The sequence below is a fragment of the Octopus bimaculoides genome, chromosome 21 (genome assembly GCF_046866305.1).
Source record: "Octopus bimaculoides isolate indiv1 chromosome 21, ASM4686630v1, whole genome shotgun sequence".
In the NCBI taxonomy this organism is placed as follows: domain Eukaryota; kingdom Metazoa; phylum Mollusca; class Cephalopoda; order Octopoda; family Octopodidae; genus Octopus; species Octopus bimaculoides.
Window position 1 is genome coordinate 8,149,853 of NC_142948.1, and position 25,340 is coordinate 8,175,192.

The following is a 25,340-nucleotide window of genomic DNA, read 5'->3' on the forward strand; positions in this document are numbered from 1 at the left end:
GTGATTACGAATATGCAAAAAGATTTTTTTTTTCATTTAGCCCCTTCCTTCCTTATTCATCTATCACCCCTTCCTTTCTTATTCATATGTTGTGACGGAGAAAATCACAAGAGTTTATTATAGCAGGTTGTATCCTGTCACAATTTGTGAACTATGTTTGTTGTAAGTTTCCATCAAAACAATTACTGGGTCACTGCATTGCTGATGGCGAGAGTGACAAAAGTTTCATCGTTTTTTTTTTTTGAACTGATATAACCGAAGCATCCAAAGCACCATTGTTAAGCTATTGGGAGTTTGCCAAGTTTCGTTGGCAAATCAAATAAGTTTCCATCACAGGACTGGGGTCAGATGTCTTTTATCTTTTTCCTTGTTCCAGTTAATAGATTGCAGTGATGCTGGGGCACCGGCTTGAAGGATTTTAGACGAACGAGTCGATCCTTGTACTCGTTTTTATTGGTCTCTTTATTGAACCGCTAAGTTACGACAGTGTAAAGAAACTAATACCAGTTGTCAAGCAGTGGTGTGGGACAAACAGACAAATACTCTCTCTCTCTCTCTCTCTCTCTCACACACACACACACTCATGTATATACATATCTGTATTAGTATAAACAATTTTAATATCTGCGTGTGGTAAGAAACTCGCTTCCCAATCACATGGTTCCTGGTTCAGTCCCACTGCGTGACACCTTGGGCAAGTCGTCTTCTACTATAGCCTCAGGCCGACCAAAGCCTTGTTAGTGGATTTGATAGGCAGAAACTGAAAGAAGCCTGTCCTATATATATATATATATATATACACACACATATATATATATATATATATATATATATATATGTTATTTACATATATATGTTATATATATATGTTATTTACACCACCTGTCCTCGTCTGTTGTTATTTTTTGTATATTCTCCCATATATATATATATATATATATATATATATATATATATATATATATATACAAACAATATATGAGTATATGCATATATATGTACATGTATGTGCATACCTTTATCCACATGTACATATAGATACATAATTGAATACATGACGTGGCAAAAGAACATGGACAAAATGATAAACAAGGTACAACAAACAAGCAGGCCACATAGAAACATCTCCTTCGTCAGCTGCCACCATTAAAACACCGACGTTTCGAAGAAATTAAGGCAGTACGCATCGTTAAAATGGTTCTTCCCACGAACATAAATTGTTTTCGTGGAGGATAGTGGCGGACGGAAAACAAGACAGGAAAACGAAACGGTGAAATAAACAAACAAAAAGGCTGTACAGCCAGACGTGAAGAGTGTATGTTTTGAACGCTGTGAAGCACGAACAGGAGGGGCAAAGAAGTACGTGCTAGCTTGGGGAGTCCAAGAACGAAAAGAAATAGCAGCCGGACACACGTGACCAACGCTATATACACACACACATATATATATACACACACCATATCATATCATTATATACTCAGGTCTATTCCCCATTTTTTTAGTGGGGGGGGGTCGCCCCAGCAAGACACACCAGGCATTCCATTCATTTCCCAGTTCAAAGAGGCGAGCCCCATTCTATGCTCAGGTCAAGGCATAGAACGCAACCCCCAGTATCAGCAACGGGGCCTGACAGCATATGCTGGTCTACCCCCGCCGCATCATGCTGGTTCTGTACCCCTTTGAGCAACATCAAAATTCACTCATCCGTCCACAAACACTCTCCAAGCTTTCCTACCATTTATAAACTCTCTTGCTTCTCTCATTCCAACACCTTTAACTACCAAAGCTTTCCTCACTGCATCCATCCACACAAACCGAAGTCTGCCTCTGTTTCTGCTGCCTACCACTTCTACCTTCATCACCCTCCTTACCATCTGCTCCTCATCCATCCTATCCATGTGGCCAAACCACCTCAACATTCGTCTATCCAATTTGGTTGTTAGATTTTCGTTCTTTCTTTCCTGCTTGTCTTTGCACCTCCTCATTCCTCATCCTGTCCATCCGTGTCACACCAATCGTGGTGACGATTTTGCCAGCTCGCCGCCTTAAGCAGTTTGGAATAATGATCCAAATTCAAACAGAGATAATATCGACTTCAGTGGAATTTTAAACCAGAAAGAAATAAAGCCAGAAAAAATACTGCTAAGCATTTTGTCCGGCGCCTTGCTCTGAATTGAAACACTTCTGTGCTACCATAGACAAAAAAAGGGAGACTTGACTGAAAACAGTTTTCTAACACAAGAGATTGAATGTTTTAGTCTTGTTTCCGTTTTACTGCGAAACAAGTATTTGTGTGTGTGTGAGTATGTGTATATATTTATATATGTATATTTAATGTGTGCATACATATGTATGTATATATACATGGGCATATACACCTGTGATGTAGTTGAAGCATACAAATATGTAAATAATAATAATAAAAAAAAAAACAGTGTAAGACAATTAAATAACCTTGTATAAACCGAAGAGACAAAAGTGACAAGAAGAAGCAAAAGCGAAGAAAAGAGAAAACACGAACGAAATGAGCCGAAAATAAGCGTAGAATTTGGAAGAAGTCTAAAGAAAATGTAAAGACATTTCTTTTTTTATTGAAAAAAAGAAAAAGAAACACTCATCCAGCAATAAAGTGACAAGTTGAGAAAGTATAACAATTAATGGTATTTATTTATTTATTGAACGGAAAAATCGGCAAAGTTTGTTAAAAGGAAATACATGTAAAGAAGAAAATCCCCACGAAACAAACTTTACGTAAACAACAACGAAAGACAATGTTGTGAAGAAGGAATTATTTGCAAGGTGTCAAAGCACCCATCATCGACTTTTTACATCTGTACACACATATATATATATATACATATATATACACATATATATATGTATATGTTTGTGTGTGTGTGTGTGTGTATATATTTTATGAATAATATCGAATGACGTTTATTGAATGTCGTCTGACTGTTTGAATTTCACTGGATTAATCCTCGAGTCGAGCTGCAATATTTTTTAAATAAACAAACAAAAAACATGGACTTCGTGGAAGAGATTAATTTTGATGATCTCAAGTTCGAAGAGGTTGGTTAATAACGAATAACTTTCCTAAAATAATAACTACATAATACTACTACTACTAATGATAATAACAATAATATGATTTCTTTTATAAATAATGGTTCTCGTTTGAATCCGACGTGATGCAAAAGTTATTTTTAAAATAATTTAATAATATCTAATAATAATAATAATAATAATAATAATAATAATATAATGATGATGATGATCTTAACGCAACTGTTAATACTTTTCTGTAAACTTTTCTTTTGACTTTGTGATTTATATATGTATATATATGTGTATCTGATTCTGTTTATGTCTCGGTTGATGTGCAAGCTATATATTTCCGTTTTTCTGTGTTTAATCCTCGTCTGTTTTATACAACAGCGGAGATTATCTCTCTCTCTCTCTATATATATATGTATTGTTCATGTTGCTAGAAATAACAGCTAAATCTGCCTCCTTCAAAACTTCCCTACCACAATTTTGAAAAAAAAAAAAAAAAAAAGGAGGATGTATAGCATAACTTAGTAGTCCTAGTTTACAGTGTTGAAATAAGATACGGGATGGTCACGCTTAGAACGTCTTTGATTATGTCTGCTCGAACAGAGCCAACCTGAGGCAGGTTTTGTTTCCACCAGCAGAATCACATCTTCAATACCAAATTCTTTCTTTCCCTGATCACTATTATCATTTATATTAATTATATGCACAAAAACTTTTCACTGAATCTGGCTGATATCTTAATTAAAGATTTTAGATAGAAACAAAATTCATCCAGTTCATTTGTCGAGTGGAATGAAAAGAAGAACAAGTACCATAGTTTCGGACACTTGTCCTTTTTAGGGAAGATCACAAAATATATTTGCTTCTTAGTAACCTCAGCATTAGTTTAACCTCTCACTTGCTTTCTGTCTCCCAATATATTCGTATAATTATTTATATTTTCATCCCTGAAGGAAGACAAGTGTCCGAAGCGTTGAAGTGTTCACCCCCCCCCCCCACCCGGGATATTTAATTCGTTTTATTTATTTATGTTTTATCCACAAACTTTTATGGAGTTAATTTTGGGCCGATGCCGCAAACAACCATAAATTTCCTTACATTCCGGATCTTAACACTTACACGCTCCTATATTTATCTACAAGTTGTTTTGTCTCCACAAGTTGGCCCTGGTGAAACAGATCTGTGATTAAAAAGCCTTCCGATTGTGACAACCCACCCTCGTATTTTATAGGGGTATTTAAAATAGTGATTCTCAAACTAATAAATATCCCACACCCTCCCCCATTTTCGTAAAAATTATTAAGGTCTTTTCCCGCATCAAGTAAAGGAAGTTATTGACGAGAAAACAAAATTCTGTTTGTATCCAGATAATTCTTTCTTCTTCGCCATGGTTTCGAACAAGTGTTAAAAAGAAGTTTATGATCATGGCTAAAACGCTTCACACTGTTTCTTCCGACTCTTTATGCTGAGATCAAATCACGTTGAGGTCATCCATTGACCCTTTTGGGGTTCAATAAGCTAAAGTACCTACCAATCAGGATATCATCTGCCCATTTTCGTTGACTACTTGTGTCTATATTTAGAAACAATCTCAGTATGTTCACCCCCTCATTTTCCAATCCTCACAGTCCCACGCCATAAAAATTAAGTATAGCCGTCTCTATTTTAAGCTGACAGAGCATAATATGATGGAAATTTAGCTGCTGTTTCTATTTCCTTGTTGATTTATATTTTCATCGACAATTTGCTACTGCTAAGACCTAGAATACCTCTGATTGATCAAAGGTGTTCCAACCGTGACCATCACGGCCTGTTCCTAGACATAGTGCATCCAGGACCAACATTAGTCAATATACAAGGATGTACTGAAAAGTTCCTTGCTTTGAGTAATAGAAAATACAGGAGGATTAGTTAATTATAATTTTATTCAACATATCCCCCTCTCAGATTCGCAAGCTTATTGCAGTGGTCCTAAAGTTTTCCTAAACCCTGTGAAAAAGGTCCATTTGTGAGATGTGACCGCAAAGAAGAGCACACATTCACTCTCTGCACAAGATTAGACTCAGAAAGTTTTTGAGGAACCCATTGACCCAATTTGCTGACTTTTCCAATGACACACAGGTGTCAATGAATGGTTGAATAACCAAACCCAAGATTCTCTGGTAGTTCCTCAACAGTGATGTAATTTTGTTCCACCAGGGTTTGTAGGACTTCCTCATCAAGCTCTACAGATCCTCCAGGATGAGGCTCGTCTTCTAGGCTGTAGTTTCTGGAACCACTGGCTTAGACTTATTGTCTGATCCCCATATACTGCATTAATATTCCTCGCACTTTGTTGCATTGTTGCCTTTATTGAACTCAAGCTTTTTACCACACAGCCATGTCTGCACCTATATATATAGTTAAATATGATTCGGGTAAACACCCTGTAGAATGCTATGCAAAGCTCATCTGCAGTTATTGGCCACCTGATGTCATCATATAGTTGAAACTGGTCCTGCTACTGGACATACATCAAGAATTCCATAGTATCTGTAGACTTCATGTGGAGGGATGAAAATGATCACACAACATCTCACCAATGTACAACAGGTGTAGAAAGGTGTTGAAACAATTGTAGTGATTTTAAATAAAGAGCATCCTTCATTTCATTTTCTATCATTTATCTATTGAGATATATGTGTACAGGTATGGCTGTGTGATTAGAAAGTTTGTTTAGCAACCAAGTAGAAGACACTTGCCCAAGGTGCTGCGCCGTGGGACTGAACCCAGAACCATGTGGTTGGGAAGTGATCTTCTTAACCACACAGCTATGCTTGCGAGTTAAATGCAAACCAAACAGCATTTGAGTTGGTCACTGATAGCGGCCTCTCCCTCACACCACCACCGCCATTTCCGTTTCTGTCAGTGACATAAGCTTCTGGATCCACAGCACCGGATGTAATACGTTCCTGTTTCTAAATTTATGTTTGATTGTTATCTTGCTTTATGTTATTTTGATCTGCCTTTCCACATCCTTGAATGGTTGGGGAAGAAGTGGAGGGGAAACAAAGCACCACTAAGGCTTATCAACTTATAAATAAGTTTAAATAAGTCAGTGTTAGAAAAACAATTGGAGAACAGGAGGAAGGGAGGAGTAGGTGTGAAAACTAGAGTGGGAGTAAGTACAATGTGGTTTTGTTTTTATTTACTTGTTTCAGTCACTGGAATGCAGTTATTGTGGGGCATTACCCGGAAGGCTTTTAGTCAGACAAATCAACTCCTTTATTTATTTATTTATTTATTTTTTTATTTTAAGCCTGATACCTATTTTGTTAGTCTCTTTGGTTGAACTGCTAGCATATAGGGACATAAACAAACCAACATCAGTTGTCAAATGGTGGTGGTGGAGCAAACACACATGCATGCATGCATGCTAGGCTTCCACACAGTTTCCACCTGCCAGATTCACTCACAAAGCATTGACTGACCTTGAACTGTAATAGAAGGCACTTGCCCAAGGTGTAGTGGTGTGGAACTGAACCCGGTACCTTGTGGTCATTAATAGATATGTGTGTGTGTGCAGGAGCAGTTTTCCTATCTTACGTTTAACCCTATTGCACCATGCTCCTGCTGTAGTAGAAATAGCCTGAATGTAATCTCTACTGGATTCCACTTGGAACAGTAATGGAATTAGATAAAGAAGGTGAAATACTAAAAATAGACGACTGAATCGTGTTGTCGCTTTGTAGTCAAGTGTGTTCCTGACTCATTGTTAATGGCACCCCTACCATAGCTGTTCTTTACTTTTATTTTTAATTGAAGAAAATGGATTCTTTTGCAGTGGAATGTGTGTGTGACGAACCCAGTACTTTGTCTCTGGTAAACAAGCAAAGCCTAGACTTCTTACAGTCGAGAAAATTATTGATGGTTAATTCATTCTTCAGACAAAGAGTTTACCCTTACACGTAGACAATGAAAGTGATTTGGACATTCAAATCTGGTGAAAGTGATGTGGAAAGTAGCAATTTGGGTGAACAAATACAGTAGTTGAGAGATTGTCCCTTTATTGTTTATTTCCCTCAATTTTTTTGTGATTCTGTCCATTAGTTTGCCTGCAGTGCATTGCACTTACATTAGTTTGCAGTGATTCTGCCCATGAGCTTGCCTGCAATTGTTACTTTTGAGCTGTATGTGTGCAACTATTTATTTTTTTGCTCAAGAGCATAGGTGGAGTGTAAAGTTAGACGCAGGGGCCTAGATCTGTGAGGGTTAATCCTGTTATAGTTTTGTGGTGAACTTGGTCTTATTTCTCACTTGTGGTATTTGAGATACTATGTGTTGTCTTAAAGATACTTTATTATTGTTGTTTGTTAACTCTGCATATACTCTGGTCACATCAAGATAATATCTCTTGACTTTCCAGTTTACTCTTTTATTTGACTGTGGCCATGCTGAAGCACTACCTTTAGTCGAGCAAATCGACCCCAGGACTTATTCTTTGTAAGCCTAGTACTTATTCTATCGGTCTCTTTTGCCGAACGGCTAAGTTACGGTGACGTAAACACACCAGCATCGGTTGTCAAGCGATGTTGGGAGGACAAACACAGACACACAAACATATACACATACACATACATATATATATATATATATATATATATATATATATATATATATACATATACGACGGGCTTCTTTAAGTTTCCATCTACAAAATCCACTCACAAGGCTTTGGTTGGCCCAAGGCTATAGTAGAAGACACTTGCCCAAGGTGCCACACAATGGGAATGAACCCGGAACCATGTGGTTCATAAGCAAGCTACTTACCACACAGCCACTCCTACACCTACAATAGTTTTTATGAAAAGATAGTCTGTTATCTAGGTAAACAGATTAATAAGTAGGAACATATGGAGTGTGATTAAAATAAGTCCCAGTTTTTGTACTGGAGGCACCTGTGTCTTCTGCTGTAGCCTAGAGTTAACCATATATATATATATATATATATATATATATATATATATATATATATATATATATATATATAGGTATATATATATACATTAAGGAAAAGCAAGCAGACAAGATTCACATGGTCAACTCTAGGCTACAGCAGAAGACACAGGTGCCTCCAGTACAAAAACTGGGACTTATTTTAATCACACTCCATATGTTCCTACTTATTAATCTGTTTACCTAGATAACAGACTATATATATATATATATATATATATATATATATATATACATACATCATCATCATTTAATGTTTGTTTTCCATGCTAGCATGGGTTGGACTGTTTGACAGGAGCTAGCTATCCAAAGAGCTATCTGGGCTCCATTTTGTCTGTTTTGGCATGGTTTATGATGGCTGGATGCCCTTCCTAATGCCAACCACTTTGCAAAGTGTACTGGGTGCTTTTAACATGACACCAGCATGGGCGTTTTTATGTGGCACCGGCATAGGTGCTTTTATGTGGCACCAGTACCATGAGCCCTCAGAACTAGGACTTCTCAGCTGAGAGAGAAAGAGAAAGAGCTGATCTATCGATTCAGGGCAGTCTTAAATTCTCTCATTGTTGTCATATAAATCCAATAAATGGACAAAACTTCTATAAATTGTTAGGTTGCTGAGGTGAGAAGAGTGAGTTATTTCTTATGTGGCTGCTGCTTGACTTGCTAGAAACAGTAGTGAAATAAGCACCCTCAAATGTAACACAGCAATCTTGATAAAGGAAGTACATATTTAATAATGCAGTCTTAAATCACTTGAATAAAATTGGATGGTCACAGCTGGATCATTTTTGATTATGAATCAAATTATGAATATTTCTCTTCTGCATGGCAGAAAATTAGATGTCTCTGACATAACCCATTCATAGCATCATTTGTGATCTGCCTGGGATAACTAGAGTTTGTGAGACCCCAGTTCTGGCCTGATTTACTGTTGGTATTGACTGTCTTAGACTAGTTAGACTTCACCTTTTTACAGGTCTTCACAAGCAGCGAGGGTTTATGCTTAGCATTAAGACGACTCATGGCAGACTGCATCAGATGGCTGGATGTAATTGGGGAAGATCTCCAGAGGCTGGTGGACCTGGTTGGCTCTACGCATGATGATGCCTTTAGGGCCACCAACTTGGAATGACCCCAGTCCCATCAAGCATGAGCATGAAGCAGGAAGCCAAGCCAGTTGTCCTTCTCCTCATCTAGATATCTTCCAAGGCTACTGAACCCAAGCTAGTGGGTCTCAACCTATTTGATATCTGGGCCAGATTACCCCCACCCCACCATAAAAAAAAGAAGGGAAATTAAAACTTGAGTCAATTAAAGAAAAATTTATTAAACATTTATGGTGGAAAGATTGTTGAGAACAACTAGAAGAATGCTTGAGGGCCGTGTTTGGTAACTGCTGCCCTAGGTTTTGCACCCAGTGATACTACCAGGGTAGCTGTGGACACATGCTTCAACAACAGCTAGTGGGTGCTTCACTCCCAGTGGTCCTACCATCAGCTTGGCTCCAGTCAAAATGACTGAAACAAGTAAAAGAGTAAAGAAGTATGTTAGAAATCCTTATTTATTGAATTTTTTAGGTGCAAGTGCATCCTTTGTGCAGAAGGCCCTAGGGGTAGACCAAGAATGAGATGGCTGGTACTCATAGTCTGAGTTGGTTACACTTGGAATCCAGCTGGAAAGTGTAGTGACAGTTGCTTCTGATAGGGTTCTATAGAAGAGATGCCTGAGGGCTCTACCCCCTCCCCCATTCTCTGGAATATTGGGCAGCAAAAAATGGATATATGAATAGATGCAGGAACGGCTATGTGGTTAAGAAGTTTACTTCCTGGTCACATGGTTTCAAGTTCGGTCCCACTGTGTGGTGCTTTGGGCAAGTGCTTTCTACTATAGGGTTTGACTAACCAAGGGTTTCTACAAGGGTTTGAGTAACCAAACCCTTGTGAGTGTATTTGGAAGACAGAAATTGAAAGAAGCCCATTGTGTGTGTGTGTGTGTATTTGTATGTGTGTGCTTGTGTGTGGTGTACATGTGTGTGCTTATGTGTAGTGTGTATTTGTGTCTCCTTGCCTTGACATCACATCGTACTTGTAAATGATTATTACTGTCAAATGAGCAATGACATTCTTTTCCAATATTCTGTGAGGACATGACAGATAATGGGAAAATATTCACCTTACTTGAAAACGGGTGAGGGTTGGTGACAGGAAGGCCATCCATCCATAGACAATGTGCCTCAATAAATTCCGTCTGATTCATGCAAGCATGGCAAAGTGGACGCTAACATAACAACAATGATAATGAATTTTTTTTTCTTTGTCTGTTGGTCTCTCTCACCACTAAACATCTTTCGTTACTTTATTTTTTCCAGATTGTTGGTAAAGGAGCTTTTGGTGTGGTACGCCGTGCTACGTATCATAGGATTAGTGTGGCTGTGAAACTCATTGAAACTGAATCGGAGAAGAAAGCATTCATTACAGAATTGAAACAATTGTCTCGAGTTTCTCATCCAAACATCGTTAAACTGTATGGAGCTTGTACAAAACATCCGGTTAGTAATCCATGTTCTATGAAATCTTTTTCTGGCTTTTTCATTTTGAATTTGTTTTTTTCTTTCTTTCTGAATGCTCTTAGCCTTACTGAATTTGCCACCATGACCCCTTATTGTGGTTATGCATATAATTATAGAATATTAAGCTATGGACACATAAGAGGTGCAGCAATATCAAAGGCAGGTTAACTAGGAAATTAGTTTTTGTATGTGGCAGATCCCAGTGCAAGCTATGGACACATAAGAGGTGCAGCAATATCAAAGGCAGGTTAACTAGGAAATTAATTTTTGTATGTGGCAGATCCCAGTGCAAGCTATGGACACATAAGAGGTGCAGCAATATCAAAGGCAGGTTAACTAGGAAGTTAGTTTTTGTATGTGGCAGATGTTCAGGTGCAATAAACACTGAAAAATATGCAGAAAACAACTGTCTCATTCCAGGGAGAAAGACTAGAGGTAGCTGATAGCTTCCACTATCTGGGCGACCAAGTTAGTAGTGGGGGTGGGTGCGCTGAAAGTGTAGCTGCTAGAATAAGAATAGCTTGGGCAAAGTTCAGAGAGCTCCTACCTCTGCTGGCGACAAAGGGACTCTCACTCAGAGTAAAAGGCAGACTGTATGACGCATGTGTATGAACAGCCATGCTTCACAGTGAAACATGGGCAACGATATTCCAGTCCCAAAGTGGTAAATACCACTGATCATGTTTGACCGTACTTCAAGATTTGTGTCTGTGAAACTCGGAGCATCATAGTTTCACACACACATACACAATATATATATATATATATATATATATATATATATATATATATATATATATATATATATATATATGTATATATGTATATATATATATGTATAAATAATCTATGTATGTACACATGCATATGCGCACATATTGTCTTAGAAAAAATATTGGAAAGAAAAATTGAATGGAAGGGAAGTAATCATATTCAGGAATTATTCCACTTGGAAACACCCTTTTAATAAACAATTATATTTGTTAAGGTTGTCAGCTTGATATTCACATGCAGTTTGTTCAGAATTGGTTGGGGTTTATATTTATAAAACTATATGTATGATAAAGGAATATATGTACTACACGTGGTTAGCATAGGTACAGGCATATCTGTCTGGTTAAGGAACTTACTTCCCAACTGTGTAGTCTTGGGTTCAGCCTTGCTGCACAGCACCTTGACCAAATGTCTTCTTCTATAGCCCTGAGCTGACCAAAGGCTTGTGAGTGGATTTGGTTGAAAGAAACTTAAAGAAATTTTTGTGTGCGCGTATTATATATATATATATATATATAAAGTGAAGTATATTGCCACTTAAATGTGGCTGACCCCTAGGGGTGGATGTTATTGTTGCTTTTAGCCTCAGGAAGACAGCTCCTCCAGCTGGCTTATCGACGTGTATTTCTTCTATCTTAATGAATAAAAATTCTTCTGATAGAATAAATGGGTTAATAGAAACCAATGTAGCAAAGAACACAAAAGAACTGTGGTTAGCTCCTGTTTTTAAGGCAGGAATTCCTTGATATATATAAATAAATAAATAAATAAGTAAATATATATATATATATATATATATATATATATATATATATATATATATATTATATATATTACCATTTAAGTACTTGATTCATCTGAATCCTAATATATATAGGTTTATCTGTGAATAACCTTGTCTAAACAGCAAGTGATGGTAGTAAATGAGTATCACTCATACAAGCGAGATTGTCTGTTTTCAGTTTCCTGTGAAAAACATATCCAGCTATAGAGAAATATTCGCTTGGGAACAAGTGGGGGTTTGTGATGGGAAGGGCATCCATCCATGGACAACCTTGCTAAACAAATTTCATTTGTCCCATGCAAGAATGGGAAAGTAGATAACTGATGATGACAATTACAACATGTAATAATAACAACAAGACAAAAGATTTTTAAAGGAAGACATAATTAATCTTGTTGTAAATATTGTTCTTCATTAAAACGTAAATTAATAGGCATGTGTACTCCGAAACTGGACCTTTTACAGTTTTCAGTTTTCTTAGAGACAATCAGGCCTCAATACAGCTATATCTTTGTTGCGTAGTCCCAAGTCAGCTTTGTTTGAGCAGCTTTGTGACATGAAGGCAGTCTGTCAACTGAGTAGGTGTGGCCCACTGCTCTGCTGAGAGCTCATCTCGTACACTCTGACATACAGTGGTGAATTGCATGCGATGCAGTGTTACAATCTGGTCATATTATATATCTTCTCTACTGCCCAGTCTATTTCTGTAAATCTGTAGATTCTGGTTGGTGGCTGCAGTGGAAGCACGGAAGGCCATTTGTTGAATGTGGCGTGACAGTCTGGACATGTTACATTACTCTCCACTGTCCAGTCTATTTCTCTACACTTTCAAATTCTGGTTGTAGCCTGCAGTGGAGATATGGAAAGATATATATATATGTTAAAGAATATGCGTAATTTGTGTAATTTGTGTAATGTAAAGTGATTAATTAGATGGGTTGCAGTGTGACAGTCTGGATATGTTGTACTCTTCTGGCTTTCTGGCCACCTGTAGATTCTGGTGATAGCTACAGTGGAGGTATGGAAGGCCATTTGTTGATGATCATGTCTAAATGGTTGTGTAACATGCAATCATAAATTGTAAGGTATGCAGTATAAACAGTCTGATGTGCTGTATTCTCTTCTCTGTCCAGTCAACATTTTTAATGCTTGTAGTTTGCAGTGGTGGCCACTGCAGAAGGCTGGCAGTGTCACCATTACTAGAGTCTGACAGCTGCTGGTATAAAAAGTGGTATCAAAAAGTTTCAGTGTGCCAACAGTGTGCCAATTAAAAACTGGTGCTGGTGTGTTTATATCCCCGTAACTTAGCGGTTTGACAAAATAGACTGATAGAATAAGTACCAGGCCTAGAAAAAAAATAATAATAAAGAAAGCACTGGGATCGATACATTCGACTAAAAATTCATCAAGGCAATGCCCCAGCATGGCCACAGTAATGACTGAAACAAAAGATAAATTTTAAGAAGTAATGGATTGTAGATTGCAAATCGTTGTAAGTAACTCGAATTAAAATTTACAGAAAAACATGTAGCATGTAATCCTGAAAAGTAGCGTAATCCGTTACTATAAGTAACTGAGTCTGGTGTTTCTTGGAAAATGCCAAAACTGATGTGACTTGTTGACCAACTCAAGATATTAGCAGAAGAAATGTTCTAAAATTAAAACTGTGTATCAGTTATATTTTCTGAATAGTCAAGGGAGAGCAGTATCATTTAATGTGGTTGAATTAAGAGTTACTTCCCCCTAACTTGGATCAAGTTAGGGGGAAGTAACTCTTCCGTCTTATATAAAGGTAATTTTTTTTTCCTTTTTTATTTTTTCGAAAACATCGTTAGAGTGTCGGACAAAATGTATCGCGGTATTTCTTTTTGGGCGGAGGAGTCGATAAAATATAGTAGCGGTCAAGTGCTGAGGTGGCGGGTAGGGTTAATGTAATCAATTGCTTCCTCTCCCAAATTGATTTAGCTCATTCTTGTTGTTTAGTAACGAAAGAATGCCCCCATCTTTTTAGAAGTACGTGGGTCCAGATTATGTCTTATGTCTTTGTTTCAGACTGTCGGGTGTGATTTAAGGTAGGTTGACTGATATTTCGATGAGGTTAACTGACCACACCGAGGTGTCCCTTATTGACCATGTTATGTGCAGCGTTGTACATTTTGTAAATCTAATATTTATTTTGACAAAGTGAAACCTGTCTAGATATACACGAAATCTGTGAATGCACTCAGAAATATTTTGCTAGTCTCATAGAAGAAGCCTTTTCGTATTCTTATAGAATGCTTAAAGAAATATTTTCTTAGTCTTCTAAACTAACAGTTGCTCTATCACTGGAGCTCTTGTTCTTCTCGTTCGTACACATACACTCAAAAAGTCACACTCATACTCGTGTTTCCACTCACTAGCATACATGTATTAAATGATGATGATGATCCATCCATCCATCCATCCTTATTGTTTAATGTCCATTTTCCATGCTGGCACGGGTTGGATCGTTTGACATGATGCTGGCTAGGAGGGAGCTGTTCAGACACCAATTGTCTGTTTTGGCATGGTTTCTATGGCTGGATGCCCTTCCTAATGCCAACCACTTAATAGAGTGCACTGGGTGTGTTTACACAGCACCGGCACGAGTGTGTTGATGCAGCACCACCACAGGTGCTTTTTATGTGGTACTGGCACTTGAAAGAAGTATGGAAGACAGTGATTTTTCTTAGCTTGATGTGCCTTATCAAGTACAGCAAATCACCACATCTGGTCCCTTGTCATTTCCTCAATGAGGCCCAGTGTCTAAAGGTCCTTTCTCACCACTTCGTCCCACATCTTCCTGGGTCTAAAACATCTGCACATATACTTGTATACACACATGCACATGCATGCACACATATTATATATTGGTATATTTGAATTAGTGCCTTCTTTTTGGTTAATGTTTTGGTTGGTTTCCCCTGTTTTTTATCAGGTACCTGTTGTATCCAAGAGCTAAACCCATTATTAATTTCATTAATTCCTCAGGGTATTGTTTTCATTCTGTTGACTGTACCGAGGAAGTGCATGACTTAGTGGATATGGTGTTGGAATCCTGATTGTAATATTGTGGTTTCACTTCTTGGACTGAGTAATGCATTGTGTTCTTGAGCAAGGTACTTCATTTCATGTTGTTCCAATCCATTCAGCTGACAAATGCGAGTAATCCTGTGATGGACTGGCGTCCCATCCAGTGGGGAACATATACGCCACAGAAACCAAGATGCAGGCCTTATGAGTTTATATGGCTCAGGAAGGAAATATTGTCTATACCACAGACATTATCTTAGTTATTGTCATACTTCTGTGAAGGCACATGACTCAGTGGTTAGAGCGTTGGGCTCACAACCACGAAGTAGTGAGCTCAATCCCTGGACTGGTTTATGACTGAGCTAGGGATTGAACTCACCTACTAGGTAAACTACTGAACCGAAGAATTAACTAATGGTCCTGTAGGACAATTGAATAATGAAAATTAGGAAATTTCAACCCTTTTTTTTTTTACAATCATGTGTTTAGTGTTTTGTCTTAAATTATCTTCCCATATGGTGTATACCTCTATGCTTGGCCTATTAACCCTTTTGATACCAACCCACCTGAAACCGCCTCTGGCTCTGTAGTACAAATGTTTTGTTTTCAAAAGTTTTGAATTAAAATCCTTCACAACACCTTAGTCACAATTTATGTTCCTAACACTAGCTTAATGATAACTAAGTTATTTTACTAAATTCTTTGTTATATTTAAAGTAATTGAAAGAAACAAAGAGCATCTCAACAGAAATATGGTAACAAAAAGGTTAAGGAGATTGTCATAGCCCAATATATACACTGAGTCTTTCAGTCATCTTCCAGTATTTTGTCCCTCTCTATTATCCCTATCTATCACTTTCTAGCATTGTTCTGTATATGTTATCCCTAGTTATCACTTTCCAGCATTTTTCCCTATATGTTATCCCTAGTTATCACTTTCCAGCATTGTTCCCTATATATCCCTATCTATCACTTAACAGCATTGTTCCCTATATGCTATCCCTATCTATCATTTTCCAGTATTGTTTGTTATCACTATTTATCATCTTACAATCTTGTTCCATATCTCTTACTCCTTATCCATCATTTTCCACTGTTGTTCTCTATCTCTTATCACTATCATTTTTTTCCCTGTCTGTTAGCCCTATTTATCAGTTTCCACTGTTGTTCTTATAGTATTTTCCCCTATCTCTTAGCCCTATCCATCAGCTTCCATTGTTGATTTTCCTGTTGATCCCTCTCTGTCATCTTGACTTTGTTCTAAGGTATTGGTGACTTCTTTTTCCTCTCCACAAATGACCAGCCATCCTTGATACTTCTGTCTCTCAATGAATTATGACTTTTCTTTGTTCCTCAAGGTTTACTCCTAGAAGTTGCCTGGTTCCTTATATTCCTTGCCACAGTTTCCTTGGAGGAAACACTTGCAATTTTTGGTCATAGTCTCTTCCAATGGAATCTTTGTTGGAGGAAAGATTCCTTTGAATGATAGGCTTGCTTTTGAATAATGTCCTGGTGTTGTATGGATGGCAAATCTTCTGAATGAAAACTTTGTATAATACCTGACAGGTAAGACCACCTTGATCTTTGGGCTAGATCATGGATGGTATGAAGAACATGAACATAGCTAAGAAGTTGGTGACTATATAGGCGAGTAGGTGCATTGTTCTGTTTATTAATAGTTCCTTTATCTTGGCAGAAACTTTGAGGACATCTTACTAGTATTTATATACTGCAAAAATGATATGTGAGAAAAAAAAAATGCTGTCATTAAAGATACGCATCTTGCATCATAGTTTCTTGGAAATGGAATATTGCTCTGCTAGCTGCTGCATTATATCTTTCAAACTCACTAATATTTTACCACCACCACTACGACGACCACCACCACCACCACTACCAAAGCAACTGCCACCACCACCTTTAAAATGTGCACACCATCTGTGTTTGCACAATGCAATGCAAAATGTGTTTTATTTTATGACCAGGTGGTGTCACATAAAAAAAGTACCTAGTTCATTCTGTAAAGTGGTTGGCATTAGGAAGGGCTATTCAGCCATAAAAACCATGCCGAAGCAGATGACTAGAGCCTGGTGCAGCCATCTGCCTTGCCAGTGCCTTTGAAATTGTCCAACCCATGCCAGCATGGAAAATGGACGTTAAATGATGATGATGATGATATGTGTATATGCAGGTTTCATTCATAAAGTTTGACCATTCCAGAAAAGTGATCACCAATGCAATCCATTTTAATCCTCATTTTTCATTTGGGGAATTAGGAGTCCTTCATACTTCCATCATTTAATCTCTTCGTGAATATCTTAATTTCCTCATTTAGTACACTGTGTGCTTTGCCACGGGTAATTCTATTACCCGTTCCATAACAATTTCTAAATCATCATAAGCAACCGTCTCTAGCTTTGAAATTCTTGAGGGGCCAGATACTTAGATAGCTTGGCAACAGTACTGACACCATAGAGATTGGAATAGGATTGTTGCTGGTTAAACTGCAAATACCTCATTTGATCTTTAGCATTTAAACCAGCAGCCATTAAAGGGGTTTTTTTATGTTCAAACTGGCCAGTTCCAGTTTCTCATGCCTACTGGCAATGTCATTCTAAAAGTAAACACTCCTCCTCCCCTCCCCCTCCCCCTCCCCTCCCCCTCCTCCCCTCCCCCTCCCCCTCCTCCCCTCCCCCTCCTCCCCTCCCCCTCCTCCCCTCCCCCTCCCCTCCTCCTCCCCTCCTCCTCTCTCCTTCCCCCCTCCTCATCATCATTTAATGTCCATCTTCCATGCTGGCATGGGTTGGATGGCTTGACAGGAGTTGGCAAGCCAGAGGACTGCACCAAGCTCCACCGTTTGTTTTGATGTGTTTATTATTATTTTTTTTTATGGCTGGATTTCCTTTCTAATGCCAACTACTTTACAGATTGGACTGGATGCCCTTTTACATGGCACCAGCACTGGTGAGGTCTGCTTTAAAACCTCAAAGCTATAAGGTAATGCATGATTAATTCAAAAACAATGTGAATAAATAAGCATTACATTTGACAGAGAAATCTGGATACGAAAGGATTAAAGATGGGTAATGGAAGTCAACTCTGCCATTCTCTTAAGATTTTGTTCATTTTATCTGACATCAGCTTTAATGGAGACTAGCTTAATGAAGTTCACTGTAAACGCACACTCACACAACGTTAAACAGAATTACATTGTTTGTAGCAAGACCTGCCATTTGAATTATTAGTACAGTCCATCTAATGAACATCCACGCAGTTTTAATCTAATTTCACCCGTAATGCATGGGTAGATCGAAGGATGTGGTAGAAGACACTTGCCTAAGGTTCCACTCAGTAGAAACAAAATCCTATATTGTTGAACAATTTTCTTATCTATTCAATTATGTAAGGGAATGTAACACACGCAACACATACACATGCATATATATACATGAGCTACAAGCCACATTCATCCATGTATATATATATATATATATATATATATATATATATATATATATGACTAATTCATTGACTGAAGAAGCTATGTGTTCAGCAATTCCTATCATGTTATCACTACTGTATTGTATCTAACACTCGGCTCTCAAGAGCCCCATTGGTCAATAAACATTAGCAGCAACAAAAAATTGATTGATGTCTGCTATGTTCAGTTCAAAAGAAGTCTCAGGTCACCTTGATCTCAGCTTTTTGATAAAGTAAAAGTCAATGTTTGTGTGTGTGTGTGTGTTTGTGTGTGTATCATCATTATTTTCAACGTCTATTTTTCCATGCTTGCATGGGTCAGATGGAATTTATTGTGGTAGATTTTCTACAACCTGGATGCGCTTCCTGTCACAGCACCACATTTCGGGGGGGGGGGGTGATGCTTGTGGTAGGTCTTCCGGATTGCTCATTGTCTTCCAGGGATGTTCTTCTGCTTTTGAAGTTGCTGTGTCTCTCAAAACATTGCGTATAAACCATCGCCTTTTTATTGGTATTTAGCAGAAGTAACAGAGTGACTCAGGTCCAAGAATCTCATGCGTTAGCACTTATCAAAAAGTCACAAGTTGAAGGCCTTCAACCTGTGACTAGTTTGATAAGTTGAAACTCATAGACCTTGAGTCACTCTGTTATTTCTGTTAAATATTAATAAATATATATCGTTGGTGTTATTTTAAACTGTCATATGTCCAAATTTAACCAAATATGTTTTTTTCAATATTTATTTTTTCTTGCATTTACTGGTTCTTTTGGTCAAACTATCGTATCTCCAGCTGCTTCAGATGCCAAGATATCAAAAATTGTCAAAGTGTAGCACAACAGTTTTGCTATGGAATGGTAAAACTATTTTTTTGTTTTCTGAAAAAGCAACATTTTGAACTTAGGACACTTTTGCATAATAGCAATCATATATATATATATATATATATATATATATATATATGTTAATATGAATTAGAAGCAGCACTAGTGTTGTAAACATTATCAGTCACACTTATTCAATGTATGTACTATGCTTTATTGCTAGTAGGCTGAGTTTTAGTGCAGTAGGTGCCTCAAAGTACTGGGTATTAAAACACCTGAAATTCATAGATGGGCAAAACAACTCATCCCAAATCCCATTCAGGTGCAATGGACATCAATGTTTTGCCATTTTTGTGGTTTATCAACATCACATATTTGAACCGAATTGGAGGTGTACTGAACCACCAGTGTATGACTGTATACAAATAGTGTAGAAACCAGAGATGTGCTTCCTGGGTAGGCAAGGTAGGTAGTGCCTACTCTGAATAAAATAGATCAATAATAACATTTTCCTTTTATGGCAAAATATGCACATAATTCAATAAAGCTGTGAAAGTTACTCTGATTTTTATGCATAAAATACAAAATATTTAATTATTTTTTTGTAGATTAGGTAGGCATAATTTGCCCCTACCTTTCAATCCTAGTATTAAAACTATGCATAGTACTGCTGTAGTACACATGCTACCTACATTCCTGCAACAACATTTTCTTTGCATGCTATAAAGGCAGAAGTAAATCTGCCTCTAACTCAGTCGCATGCCTGTGTTTGGCTTTTTTTTTCTGTGTTTTACTACATAAACATCACCAACTGCCTACCCTGAGTAATTACTGGTGGCATGTGCCTGCCATTTGCTGGTATGCCCTGACGATGCATACATATGAATAAATCCTAACATGAATTAGAAACAGCACTTTGCTGTATTTGTTCCAACTCTCTATGGTCTATCTTTTATCTTTTACTTGTTTCACTCATTTGGACTGTTGCCATACTGGAGCATTTTCTTCACAAATTTTAATCAAACGAATCAACTTCAGTACTTTTAAAAATATTTTTAAAGCCTGAGACTTATTCTGTCGCTCTCTTTTGCCAAATTGCTAAGTTACAGGGATGCAAACACACCAACACTGGTTGTCAAGCAGTGGTGGGGTACAAGACAAGTACACACACACACACACACACACACACACACACACACACACACACACACACACACACACACACACACACAACAGCTTTCTTTCAGTTCCTTTCTACCACATCCACTCACAAGGCTTTGGTTGGCCCAAGGCTATAGTAGAAGACACTTGCCTAAGGCACCATGCAGTGTGACTGAACTTGGAACCATGTTGTTAAGAAGCAAACTTCCTACCACACAACCACATTGTTCAAATCCTGCCAAGGTCAACTTTGTCTTTCATTTCTCTGGGGGTCATCAGTCAATAAAATAAAATAGCAGTTAACCACTGGCAATCGACGAAATCTTGCTGGCCTTGTGCTTAAATTAGAAACACTTGTTGTTGTTGTTGTTGTTGTTGTTTGCAAAATCTGATGTGGGAGAGAAACCAATGATTCTGGCTGGGGAACAAACAAATCAGAGCTTGTGAAAATTTTCCTCCGTTGTTCATGATTAATGGTAACCAAACCATAGGTAGGCTGAAAATAACTTCCAATAAGTTAGTTAGCTATTTTTTCTTCTGGTATCTATGAGAGATAAAAACAAAAACAAAATAACAAACACAAACAAACAAACAAGCAAAAATGATAGAGACCAAGAGTGCTAGATAGAAAGAAAGATAGATAGAGTGTGAAAGTGAGGAGGTCTGTGGAGAAATTGATTAAAAGTTAAGGAGTGTGAAGAAAGAGATGTGTCCTGTCTATTAGTCAGTAAGGTAGAAGAAAAAAATAGTTGTGGCATTCACATGGGTTGGCAGCTTGGTCTGGACTTTGATGATGCATTTTGTCAGCTGCGTTAGATTTGCAACTAGAATCTAGAAATGTCAGTTTAATAAGATTTATTGCATTGATGGTATTTAGTGTTGGAAGATGTGTAAAAAAAAAAAAAAAAGAAGGAATAAAATAAAAGTAAAACTCTAGTAAAAATAGAAAAGAAAACAAAAACATCAAGAAACAGAAAACAGTAATATATATATATATATATATATATATATATATATATACACACACATACATTATATACACACACACACCTACATATATATATGCATACACATATACACATATATATACACACACATACACACCTACATGACATATATATACATATATATATGCACACACATGCACACATACATACATATATATATATACACACACACACACACACACACACACATACACGTATATATATGTATATATAAGTACATACATACTCATACACATATATGCACATACACATATAACCAGAAAGCAATAATAACCAAAAAGAAATACAAAAAAAGGAAGCAACAACAACAACAACAACAACAACAGTAAGAGTACAGCAACAACAATCATCATGACAAGTGTTGAGTGTGTATATGAGATGTTGAGTTCTGTCTCTCTTTTTGGTGTAAAGCAGGGATATAAACTGTGAAACATCGAAATATCAGCAGTTTTCTGCTTCACTTCTCATGAGTCAGCAGTTATCTAGTGGTAAATAATTAGCCTTATTGGCTTCAGGTTGTTGTTGTTTTGCCCCCAGGTCGACCCCCCCCTCCTTACCGATTGAGCGGGCCTATGATCAGTGGTGTTTCAGCTAACATTGTGGAGTCTCTGTTTGTATACCCGAGAAGTATTTTTTTGCTTGTGTCAGTCATTTGACTGTGGCTATGCTGGAGCACCGTCTTTAGGTGGTCAAATCAACCCCAGGACTTATTCTTCATAAGCCTAGTACTTATTTTATCGGCCGCCTTTGCTGAACCGCTAAGCTGTGGGGATGTAAACACACCAGCATCGGCTGTCAAGTGAGGGTAGGGGGGACAAACACACACACACACGCACGCACGCACATATATGATGGGCTTCTTTCAGCTTCAGTCTATCAAATTCACTCACAAGGCTTTAGTCGACCCAAGGCTCTAGTAGAAGACTCTTGCCCAAGGTGCCATGCAGTGGGACTGAACTCAGAATCATGTGGTTGGGAAGCAAGCTTCTTACTACTACTTCTTACTCCTTTTTGATATCGCATTTCAATAGAAATACATTCCCCTTGTGAAGGCGCATGGCTCAGTGGTTAGAGTGTCGGGTTCGTGGTCATGAGGTAGTGAGCTCGATTCCCAGACTGGGCTGTATGTTGTCTTCTTAAGCAAGACACTTTATTTCATGTTGCTCCAGTTCACTCAGCTGTAGAAATGACTTGCGACGTCACTGGTGCCAAGCTGTATCGGCCTTTGCCTTTCTCTTGGACAACATCAGTGGTGTGCAGAGAGGAGACTGGTATGCATGGGTGACTGTTGGTCTCCCATAAACAACCTTTCCTGGATTTGTGCCCCAGAGTGTGTCTTTCTAGGTGCAATTTCGTCTGTCTTTACGTTTCTGAGGTTGACTTTGCCTTTCATCCTTTCTATATATATATGTGTGTGTGTGTGGGTATGTATTTGTGTGCCTGTTTGTCACACCCAACATCACTTGACAACTGATGCTGGTGTGTTTATGTCTCCTTAGCTTAGTGGTTCAGCAAAAGACACCAATAGAATATTAAGCTTACAAAGAATAAGTCCTGGAGTCGATTTGTTCGACTAAAGGTGGTGCTCCAGCATGCCTGCAGTGAAACGACTGTAACAAATAAAAGAATAAAAGAATATGTGTGTGTGTATGTTTGTATCTCTTTGTCTCAACATCACATGAGAGTCGTAAATGAGTATCACTGTCATACAAGCAGTCATTCATTTCCAATATTCTGCGAAAAGCATGTCTAACCATGGGGAAATATTATTTTTACTTGGAAACAGGTGAGGGTTGGCTACAGCATGGGCATTGGGTTATAGAGAAAAAAATTTGCAGCAATAAGCTCTGACCAACCCATGCAAGCATAACAAAATGAACATTAAAACTACGATGACGACGATAATGATGACAAAGGGTGTATTTCAGCAGAAATATGGTAACAAAAGGGGTTAAGATGGAAGGGCATGATATGAAAGAAATTTGGCAGCTATATCCGGGAGATTATGTGACATTTGATAACCGAGGTGGCCGGTTGTTGCTGGTGTTGTCGGTTAGTGTGAAGGTAATCTAAATTGGCTCTGTCTCGAGGAGTCTGAAGATAACTTAAAAGAGAAATTTCCATTCTTGAAAGGTCTGATTTACAGCCATGTCTTAGCTTACAATTTTCAAACAGTTGAGCTTTGCAGTTTTCCAAGCTATTTAGTTTTTATAATTTTTATTTTTGGTTTTTCTAGAATATTCTGGCTAACGCTGATAAAGATGGACTTGTTTTATCTATATCGACTCCACATAGCAGCAGCAGCATCCTCACACTTTATTATCATTATCATTATCATTATTATTATTATTGTTGTTGTTGTTATTATATTCTCTTTTGTCTCACCTCTCCCCCCATCCTTTTTATTCTTTGTTTTTTTGTTTCATTTTTATGATGTTAAACCAAGATTTTCACTTTTTTTCCAGTCTGTAAATTTCATCAAAGTTTCCATTTATAACATGAACATTTTCATATGTATGTATGTATGTGTGCTTGTATGTGTATATATATATGTATGCGTATGAATGTGTGTGTGTGTGTGTGTGTGTGTGTGTGTGTGTGTGTGTGTGTGTGAAGTATAGGTGGGGTTTTTAATGTTGCCCCCTCCAAAAAAATTTAAATAAAACATTCATAGACAAGATATATGTGCATATATATGTGTGTGTGTGTGTGTGTGTGTGTGTGTGTGTGTGTGTGTGTGTGTGTGTATTGCATATATAAATGAATATATGCATACACATATCATATATGATCTTGGAATACTTGATAACATTTTATATCATATATATATATATATATATATGTATATATATATATATATATAAACACACACATACATACACACTCACATCACAATTTTTTTGTTGGTTACAGTTCTTTTACTTCATTTTTTTCTTTTATTCTTCATAACATACCCTGCTTCCTACACCCTGCTTTCATAATGTATTGATTATTAATATTATTATTATTATTATTATTTTTTTTTTTTTTTTGATCTTGTATTAGTGTTATTTTTTTCCTTTTGTTTTCTAAAGAAATGAAAACACGAAACTGAGGGCGGGGTGGTGGTGGTGGAAACAACCTGACACAAGCAGCTCATAATAAAAATAATGATGATGATGATGACGATAATAATAATAATAATAATAATAATAATAATAATAATTACATAAAAAAAAATGATCTGTGTGTTCATGTTTATTCACAAAATAATATTAATCATGTTGCATTATAAATATTATATATTCGTTCGCATACACCATATATGTTTTGATGTATGTGTGTGTATATATATTTGTGTGTGTGTGTATATATATATATATATATATATCTGTATGCATATCATCACCACCATCACTGCTACCACCATCATTGTTTAACGGTCATGTTCCATACTGGTATGGGTTTGGTCCAAGGAGTGCATTGTGCTCTGCTGTCTTCTGTGGCAAGGCTTCTACAGCTGGATGCCCTCCCTAATACCAATCACTTTACAGTGTGTTATGAGTGACTTTTACATGGCAGTGGCACGAGTGAGGTCACCATTCAGCTTTGCAAGACTACAAAACACCAAGAGACATGGTTTTATGCTTGGAAA

General features: G+C 37.4%; 1 protein-coding gene across 4 annotated transcripts in view; it reads left to right on the top strand.

Moving 5' to 3' along the window:
• Positions 1 to 2,193: 2,193 nt before the first annotated feature.
• Positions 2,194 to 25,340, top strand: part of LOC106880926 (mitogen-activated protein kinase kinase kinase 7-like) — a 427,548-nt gene continuing 404,401 nt past the window's right edge. For 3 of the 4 annotated variants that reach the window (XM_089338806.1, XM_089338808.1, XM_089338809.1), the window contains exons 1-2: positions 2,235 to 3,072; positions 10,424 to 10,603. In XM_089338806.1, coding sequence (XP_089194932.1) covers positions 3,025 to 3,072; positions 10,424 to 10,603 — 228 coding nt within the window. In that variant the 5' untranslated portion in view covers positions 2,235 to 3,024. Of the gene's footprint in view, positions 3,073 to 10,423; positions 10,604 to 25,340 lie in introns of all 4 variants that reach the window. The other variant, XM_089338807.1, reaches the window with a different exon arrangement.